This window comes from Punica granatum, chromosome 5 (assembly GCF_007655135.1).
Source record: "Punica granatum isolate Tunisia-2019 chromosome 5, ASM765513v2, whole genome shotgun sequence".
Lineage (NCBI taxonomy): Eukaryota > Viridiplantae > Streptophyta > Magnoliopsida > Myrtales > Lythraceae > Punica > Punica granatum.
The window spans coordinates 2,181,978-2,190,910 of record NC_045131.1 but is presented as its reverse complement, the minus strand read 5'-3'; the positions used below and the strand labels follow the sequence as shown (position 1 = coordinate 2,190,910).

Genomic DNA, 8,933 nt, shown 5'->3' with positions numbered 1-8,933 from the left:
ACGACGTGGGCCCGCTGGTTGAGAATTTTCTGTTGGCAAAAGAAGAACTTAAAATACAAAAATTATATATATTTTTTATTTTTTGTTTGACTTTACTTTTTTTTTCTGAACAATATTTGACTTGACGTAAAAATAAGTCAAATGTCTTAACACGGGTATCACCGTACGTATTCGTACTTTGTCTCTTGCTGATCTGACAGTCTTAACAGAAAATCTGATGTGGCCGTCGCATGGCCTGTAAAAAGGGTCTCACAGCCAACTCATCATTTACTGACGAATACACATAATTAAAGTGGAAAGAAAAAAAAAGAAATATATTTATTATCTAATCAATCTGCAATTTATTCTTGACCGGGATTCCTTCCTTGCCCGTAACATGAAAACAATTTCATGAGATCAGATCGAAATAACTCCACAGACTAGATTAATAAAACCGTGTAATCTGCAATTTATTGTTTGCATATCTCTATTTGGTCCCTACACAGTCCCTGTATATACTTGCATTGCTGGAAACTAATTTTGATCTATCGGCAACGTACAACACATTGCTATTTGAAGAATCAATCTAGTTGATAAAAAGAGTGTAACGCAGTGACACACGCTCTCAGTTGTCAATCAAGAAATTACATGTTTAATTCTCGTTGTGAGACTATCTGTGTCCCAATCTTTTAGTCGTGAAGATTTTTTTCGGTGGCTATTTATGAGGATTTTTACTTCATTATATTAGGCCATTGAGCCTTCATTCTAATCGAAATAGAATCAATTTGGTTTTGAGTTCTCCTTATTAGTGTCTGCATTGCCGGCTGACACGCGGATTTGTGTCGGCTTGTGGAAACAAATCTTATAATTGTCGTGTACGGCGAATGATAAATATGTAACCGGAAGTTCGTTAATAACGACCTGAAAAGCGATGGACTTAATTTCTGTAAAATATGGATGCACCGGACTTGCGAGCTTTGACTGCTCAAGGAGGGATTGTAAGAACGTAGACGTATACGAGCTCGTACCGCGAAAATGTATTATCATAGCTCATTACTTATTCTATATTAAACCTTTTCCTCTCTAATTAAATTGGCCTACTTTTCTGACTTGCATTACTTCTTGTACATGACCTTATTATATATTAGCTAGTCGTCATCTAAATAAATTAGATACTACAGTTGATATCGTAATTAATATATATGTATGTATATATATATATATACATACACATGTATGCATGTACATGGGAAGAAATATGTGTCCAGCCCCATCAGAAAAAGGCAAAATTAAGGAAGGTGTCGCTTCTCCCTAAATTCATGCTCAAGAGGGGAAGCAAAAAATGAGATAATGACAATACGGTTGAAACGAACTGATTAAATTTCCCATGGAAGGAGAGAAAACGCCGAGCAATCTGCTCAGTCAGTCTCTTCCTCGTGTTTAATCACTTGCATGCAAGTGAATGTCATCAATTTCAACTTATATAATGGGTGAGTATGGTTGACTGTAACTGTTTTTGTCATAATTGATCATCAGAGTTTGATTCACTTCAACTATAGAGATGCTTCTAGCTCTATCCATGTATTAATTCAACGATATGTTGTGTTCACCAAATCATTAATTAACGACCGGAAGAAATTTCAAGAGATTTAATCTTGTTTAAACACTCCTATCGTCGTTTATACAGTCGGTTTCATATATAATCGTTAAGTTCTGTAGAAGGAAACATGAGCACGCATGTTCGGTAAAATCGGAAGAAATTTCAAGAGATTTAATCTTGTTTAAACACATTTTGTTGTCTATATAATCAGTTTCATATATAGTCGTTAAATTCTATAGAAGGAAATACGAGCATGTGTGTTCATTAAAACCGTTAACCGGGGAAGAAAACGATGAGTTTAATTTTTTTGAGGCTTCTTTATCCCGCTTTTGTAATCTTTAATATTTTTTTTTTTGGGCTTTTGCCCCCTCAACCCACCGGAAAAAAGAAAACAAAAAACGATGAGTTTAACTTCCATCTATTTGAGCAAAGCAACAGCAACCATAAGTAGATGACATAAATCTTAGCTACTACATATAGATCCATAAATTGTTTTGGTGCAACATGTATATAGAGAACATTACACTGACACTGACAGAAGAACTCTTAGTTAATTTCACCACTCACACAACTTTCTACCCTCGAGAAGCCCCTTTACTACATACATACAAAAATATATATAATATATGACTTTGATATATTATATTTATATTTATATATAAGTTGCCCCTAGCACGCAGCTCCATCGACTTCTTGCTATACCATGCATGCATATTTTCTTCTCCTTCTTCTTGTATAGATTATTGTTGGTTAATCACAGCCTCAACTCCAAGTCCAGGTCATTGATCAAGCCACTGCTGCTTCCGATCGAGGAGGACTGCCTGGCTAGTCCATTCGACCTAGCATTCTTGTGAGGTTGTCCCCTCGGTGCCTCCCCTCGTGGCCCACGCTTCTTCCTGCCTTCCTGAAATATCATGATGCCCTTACCCTTATGATTCCTGGGCTGCCCTTGTTGCATCAGCACGAACCCTGCAGGGTGGTGATTGAGAGGGTACTGAGGGAAGTGCACTGGGAGGAATGGGCCGTTCTGCAGCGCCAAAGATGACGGGAGTGATGGGTATATCATCCCCAGTGGTTGTGGTGAAATCATAGACATGCCTTGAAGAGCATTCTTAGCTTTGGCGAGGCGCTTCTTTTTGTCTTTCTTTTCTTTCCGATGAGCATTTTGATGCCCTCCCAGCGCCTGCGTGGATGGGAATGCCCTCGCGCAGTATGAGCAAACAAAGGCAAATGGTGGTTCGAGGCTTAGCCATTCTCCCCCAGCGATGATGTCCGGCCTCAGGACCAGACCCTTGCTTGGCTTTGCCTTGGGTCTAACCATCTTAGCTAGAGAGGCAAAGAGAAGGAGAAGAGAAGGCCTTTTTTTTTTTTTAATGAATGGGAAGGTTACAGAAGGCTACAGATATATAAATACACACACATACACAAGTATATTTGGCATATTTATATGAGGAAATTATGGAGCTATTCAGGAGAAATTAAGGAAGCCCGGGGGTGGTGGGTTTTGAAAAGCTTAAAGGGAAAGAGTGCTTTTTTTTTTTCCTCTTTCAGTTACAAGAAAAGCTCGTGAATTTAATCTAATTAAATAGAAATCTTAATAGTTAATAAGATGGTACGGATAATTCCTATGTGTTTCGAACTTAAAACCTCTTGATTACCAAGCGATGATTTATTTACTCCACTATGCCCCTTGTGCCTTTTAAAAAAAATGATACAGTGCAGTAGTACATGTCATCTCTTGCAATAGCATGTGCCCTCTATCTAGCTTTTAATTCTTTTTACTAAATCAATGGACATTTCTTGTAATCGGGAAAAACAATGTTGTTTATCAAATCGGATTGGGTTAATTAATTAGAAAAATCTTTGATTGGGAAAATTTTACCTTTAGAAAGCCTGGTCGGCTTAAACAGAATTAGTCATGGACTATTGAGCTTCCAATATTATGGCACATATCGAAAAAATTATTTGGTCATAAGACGAGTAATTTTAAAACAATTATCATTTTGAGAGCAATAAGATATATGCTTTTATAATTATGAAAGGAACTAGAAAGGGCGTATAATGGGTTTTAAATTCAGGTTTCAATTACACAACGACGAGCGGGTTGCTGAGGCAATGCAAAATCTTGGAACTACTGGGATGAGGATATATTGATGACATGATGTAATGGATTTATACTTAAGTTGACGATATGCCCTTTCTGCAAACTGGTCATGGATATCGATGGTTCAACAAGAAAGTAGTTTAAGAAACTAAGTACTTTAACAGAGAAATTACTATTTTATTGTATTAGATCCATGAGCCTCTTTTATAATCGAAAAAAAAACTAAATAAATGAGCACAAATAGTCCCGCTAACGAGATTCGAATATCAAATCTCTAAATTATTAAAATAAGACATGTGACACTGTACTAAATCTCATTTTCATCTCGTTCGAACTTCGGTTTAGTTCCTAATTAATTAGCTCCGCAATTGCACCGCTTACAGGCATGCATCAGTATTCAAGGGGAAAAAAAAAAGCGATGCGTCAGCATCACCAATCAAATACCCCACGTGCTGAAATTCATCTGCCCTTTAGACCTAATATATCAGCACCAGGATCAACGGGCCGGGCCCATGGTGATTGAAGAATTCATGAGCCGATCAACTGATGGAATACGGATAGCAATTGACCCGAACCCGACCCGTGACAAAGAAAACCCCCCAAAACCTCATCCCTCCAGTCGACAGTCTCCTCCTTTCCGGCCTTGCCCTCTCCTTCTCAGTCTGCTGCTTGCAGGTAGCTTCGTCTCCTTCCCTACGCCGTTGCCTTCTTCGCTCTTCTTCTGTTCATTCACGAGCTATATTTACTGGAACTTTGATAACTGCCCGTGGATTATGCTGTACTGCTTCTGATGTTAGCTTTCATGTTTCAATATCTCACCAATTCGTGGCCCTGGCTAGATTATGTCCAATGCGTCTGTTGATTGCCGTACTGCGTGTTCTTGGATTTTTATGTTGTTGGTCATAGTGATATACAGTTGATAGCTGATGATTCAGTTTGTGTAAATCAATGCTTTGTGCCACCTTGCGTTACAGTCTTGATTGAGGGGACTAGCATGTTTTATGAGCGGTCTGGGTTGTGTTTATCGCGAATTTCGTGCTAAATTTTTGTTGTCTGGATATCTATGGATGGAGCAAAGTTTGTAAAATCTATTGAGGAAAACTTCATCCTGATTGGAATAACATAGAATTATATTTTAGTGCTCTCCCCCGTAGCTTTAATTATCTTGTGATGTGGGTTGGAATCATGGTGTGATGTCTGTTTTTTGACAGGGAATGTGAAAGAGATATCAATTCATGAGACAGATCTCATCGTGATGGATAATTGTGATCGTTCGTAGGAGAGACTGAAACCCATTATATAGTTGTTCATGATTGAGTCTCGACGGGGATGAGAAGTTTCCTTTCAATGAATTCTCTCATTTGTCCTTTATCACTGCCCCTCCTTCCGTCTCTCGCCCGTGATTCGCAGCCTCGTCTGGCCCCACAACATCTCGTGAATGGCCGCCTCTGTAAAGATCCCCCTTCATGTGGTTTGGTTTCATTTCGACTGTCACGGTTCCATCACCCATCTCCTGTCTCTGCTACTTCTGCTCCTAATGAGGGGACCGTTTCTGTTGTTAACTTTGAGGAACTCTTGGAGAAGGACTGGTCCTTTCTCGAGATGGATGGCGTAGGCTCTGATGCTACTCATTGTCAGAACGTGGATCGTATATTATCTGCAGGAAAGGTAGAACCGACCTCTAAGGTTTTGGTCTCATTTGGCTCTGAAGTGCTTGTAGATAAGCTGGTCGAATCATCAAAGTGCCAGCTTCTGCTCGTAGTTCACGATTCCCTCTTTGTGTTAGCTGGTATCAAGGAGAAATACGACCGGGTTAAGTGCTGGCAGGGTGAACTGATATATGTGCCGGAGAAGTGGGCCCCTCTTGACGCCGTGTTCATATACTTTTTGCCCGCTTTACCTTTCACTCTTGACCAGATTTTTGGGGCGCTAGCCAAACGATGCCTTCCAGGTAACTATTTAATTAAATTATGTCTCCGATGCTCAATTTTAATTCAGAATGTCTACTAGCTTACGCTGCTGATGCTTATCATTATCCCGATTGGTAGCATGGGATGGAAGTGGAATGTAGTTCCGGGGCATTATAAATTGTGTCGTATTCCATTTATTTCTGTTAATCTGTTATTCAGTCATACCAATCCAGCAAGTAGTTCTATTGGGCTGTTCCAGCATCATAAATTCTTCAGGATCAGTTTGCTTAGTTAGGGGAACTCTCCTTGCAATGCTTTGAGGTCATGAACAAAACATTGCTCGTATACGTAGGTGCAAGAGTGGTTATTAGTCACCCCGAAGGCAGGCAAGTCCTGGACCAGCAACGGCGTGAGAACCCAGAAGCTGTTATCTCCGACTTGCCCGACGAGACGGCTCTGCAGAAAGTCGCAGCTGAGCATTCCTTCACAGTGACCGAATTCATCGACGAGACCAGGCTTTATCTTGCCGTTCTGACATTCAACAAATCATAAGATGCAGAAGCCATGCAGCTTCAAGTTACCTTGTATTGTATATATGGAACACTTGAATACCCTGAAAGTAGTCTCTAGGTACTCCGGCAACTGCTGCCTGTTCCATTAGCCTCGGTTCTCACCGTGTTGTAAAACCATTTCCAATGTTACTCCGAGTAGATCATTTGAAACTCCGGTAACTGTAAGACAGAGGGACCAAATTGTTGAAAGTGTGTCTATTCATGAAACCAGATTGACCAGTTGTTACGTCGGAAATCAACTATCTCGGAGCACGTCGCGCTCAATCTGAATAGACACGGGAAATTGAGGTTTCCTCGCAGCTGCCATCTCCTTCTGCGCTAACCATTGGCTGGCTCCCTTGTAGATAACAAGAGAACGCAGAACCTGGCTGGCTTGAAGGTTCAACCGGTAGTTAACGAACCGGCAACGAACCGGTTCTAGAGCTTTCCAAATTTCCAAATTTGTTTTTCTTCCCACAATTATTTTGGTTTTGGGGCATCGTCGTCTCGTCGTCATCTTCTAGAGTCTTCCACAGAACTCCGAACCCTCGAGACCTCTCCTTTCCTCTTTCAGTGCTCGCAGTCGGCTTCTTCTTTAACCCCATCTCTCTCCTCTCCTCTCCTCTCCTCATCTGCTGCCTCCATTGATTCTGCAGATCAAGCTTTGCAGCTTTCCGTGATTGATTGATACTTGGCTCTCTCGCATTGTTCTTCTCTGATGGCGAAGTACGGGGAGGGAGATACGCGTTGGATCGTGGAGGAGCGAGCCGACGGCGCCAACGTCCACAACTGGCACTGGGCCGAGACCGACTGCCTCGAGTGGTCACGCAACGTCCTCTCCAAGCTCCTCTCCGACCTCACCCTCCTCGACGGCGAGGGCAACCTCTTCATCAAGACCAAGAAGGTCGACAAGGTCGATGGCGAGGCTTATGTCAACATCAGGAAGGGGAAGATCATTCCCGGCTACGAAATCAGCGTCTCCATATCCTGGGAGGGCGAGGACAGGGACTCCGACGGGAAGTCCCTGTTGAAGGTCGACGGCACCGTCGAGATCCCGTACATCTCTGACGAGAATGCGGATGAGGACCCTGAGCTGAAAGTGACCATCAAGGACGACGGGCCCGTAGGGCGGAGGCTGAAGGAGGCGATGCTCAGCAGAGGGAAGCCGGTGATTCTGGAGAAGGTCCGGGTTTACGTGCAGAGCATGGCCAATGGAGGTCCCGCTAAGGACGATTTGGAGTCGAAGAAGGTGGCCCCAAAGAGCCAGTCTTCTGCTGCCGCCATCAAGAAGGAGGAGGCGGCGGCGGCTGCTGCTGCGCTGGAGAAGGAGGCGAAGAAGAAGAAGAAGGAGACCAAGCAGGGGTTTAAGACGATAAGCCTGACTGAGAGGTTTAGCTGCAGAGCAAGGGATATGTATGAGATCCTGATGGACGAGAATAGGTGGAAGGGTTTCACTCAAAGCAATGCGAAGATAAGCAAAGATGTGGGTGGAGAGTTCAGTATATTCGATGGCTCTGTTACAGGGACCAATGTGGAGTTGCAGGAGGGGAAGTTGATCGTGCAGAGATGGCGGTTCGGAAGTTGGCCTGATGGCATTCAATCCACCGTAAGTAGTGGTGCAACGCGCCATTCATAAAACTGAAGCATTGTTAGTGCATTCTCTTCAGAATGATCAATTAAATTCCCATGTTTTTGAATATCTGTTTGCAGGTAATGCTTGTCCTTGAAGAGCCTGAGCCCGGGGTGACCATAGTTAAGCTAACGCATACTGATGTTCCTGAGGAAGACAGGTCAGTTAATTCTCAAGCTCCGACATTTTCGTGTTTGACTGTTGGTCAATGATATAGTACACAAAATGTAGTGTCTTTTGCCTTTAGATTTCATCTGGACATAAGAGTAGAGCGAAGTCAGTGCTGTAAACAACGCCTTCATTGATTGTTTCTGACTGGATCTTGATTTCTGGGTTTGGTGTGGAGCAGATATGGGAATGCTACTGTGGTGGAGAACACAGAAAGAGGGTGGCGCGATCTGATCTTCAACAAGATACGGGCTGTTTTTGGTTTTGGAATATGATTTGAATCTGTGCTCTCTCTGATTAGGTCTAGAATTGTTTGCCCAGTTTGCAGTCTCTCTCAAGAAGAGAGATATGATGGGATTATATGAGCTAATATTAAAACTTGTCTGTGCTTTTGAGTCTTGATGTGCTGGACGATTTTACTTATGTTTCTTGTGCAAACAAGATTCTTCTCTCAATTTATCCAATAACCCAGTGTCCAATTTTGCTCTCGAATTCGTGATTTTGCCTGGAGATGCATTCATTTAAGCAGCATGGCTGAAATCTTGCTGTCTTCTTTCATAGAGTTACTCTTCGCTGTGTTTGAGCCACAGCCAATTCGACTGGGTAGTTCTTACTTGTAATGCTCGACATAAAAATCGACTTCAACCTGTGAGGCATTGTAGTATATTGGAAACTATCGATAGGACCATTGGACAGCCAATATTTTGGCACTCAGTATAACCATGTTAAGTAAATAATTGCAGCTTGCAGCTTATCAAACGGAACAGCATTGTGCTCTGCACAAGGAAAGAAGTCATTGTATCATATGTTTCAGGTGCTGTCTTGGTAGTCACAGACTGATGTGTCGGGTGTCAACGGACTTGGTAGTGTTATGGACTTCTATGTGCCTGCATTAAGAGTGTTTACTATATCGGTTCTGTGGTAACATGTTCTCTTTCCCTATTGTAATCACGGACCCTATGATACATTCCAATGGTTGAGGTGCAAAGAG

At 42.1% G+C, this 8,933-nt stretch overlaps 3 protein-coding genes across 3 annotated transcripts; 2 read left to right on the top strand and 1 right to left on the bottom strand.

Annotated features, from left to right (window-relative positions):
- Nucleotides 1–2,333: 2,333 nt before the first annotated feature.
- Nucleotides 2,334–2,900, bottom strand: LOC116207817 (zinc finger protein KNUCKLES-like). The gene has a single exon (XM_031540909.1). It carries the CDS (start codon nt 2,898–2,900, stop codon nt 2,334–2,336), a length of 567 nt encoding a protein of 188 aa, XP_031396769.1.
- Nucleotides 2,901–4,221: 1,321 nt separating this feature from the next.
- LOC116209697 lies at nt 4,222–6,384 on the top strand. Its single transcript, XM_031543434.1, has 3 exons — nt 4,222–4,358; nt 4,895–5,634; nt 5,946–6,384. Exons 2-3 carry the CDS (start codon nt 5,013–5,015, stop codon nt 6,143–6,145), a joined length of 822 nt encoding a protein of 273 aa, XP_031399294.1. The 5' UTR covers nt 4,222–4,358; nt 4,895–5,012; the 3' UTR covers nt 6,146–6,384.
- Nucleotides 6,385–6,631: 247 nt separating this feature from the next.
- Nucleotides 6,632–8,434, top strand: LOC116209696 (activator of 90 kDa heat shock protein ATPase homolog 1). Its single transcript, XM_031543433.1, has 3 exons — nt 6,632–7,750; nt 7,855–7,934; nt 8,124–8,434. The coding sequence occupies exons 1-3, from the start codon at nt 6,863–6,865 to the stop codon at nt 8,215–8,217; spliced, it is 1,062 nt and encodes a 353-aa protein (XP_031399293.1). The 5' UTR covers nt 6,632–6,862; the 3' UTR covers nt 8,218–8,434.
- The last annotated feature ends 499 nt before the right edge of the window (nt 8,435–8,933 follow it).

Coding starts and splice junctions, on each gene's coding strand:
- LOC116207817 (XM_031540909.1), bottom strand. CDS start 2,900: ATGGTTAGACCCAAGGCAAAGCCAAGCAAGGGTCTGGTCCTGAGGCCG.
- LOC116209697 (XM_031543434.1), top strand. CDS start 5,013: ATGAGAAGTTTCCTTTCAATGAATTCTCTCATTTGTCCTTTATCACTG. Junction 5,635..5,945: donor AGCCAAACGATGCCTTCCAG/GTAACTATTTAA, acceptor TCGTATACGTAG/GTGCAAGAGTGGTTATTAGT.
- LOC116209696 (XM_031543433.1), top strand. CDS start 6,863: ATGGCGAAGTACGGGGAGGGAGATACGCGTTGGATCGTGGAGGAGCGA. Junction 7,751..7,854: donor CTGATGGCATTCAATCCACC/GTAAGTAGTGGT, acceptor ATCTGTTTGCAG/GTAATGCTTGTCCTTGAAGA. Junction 7,935..8,123: donor GATGTTCCTGAGGAAGACAG/GTCAGTTAATTC, acceptor GGTGTGGAGCAG/ATATGGGAATGCTACTGTGG.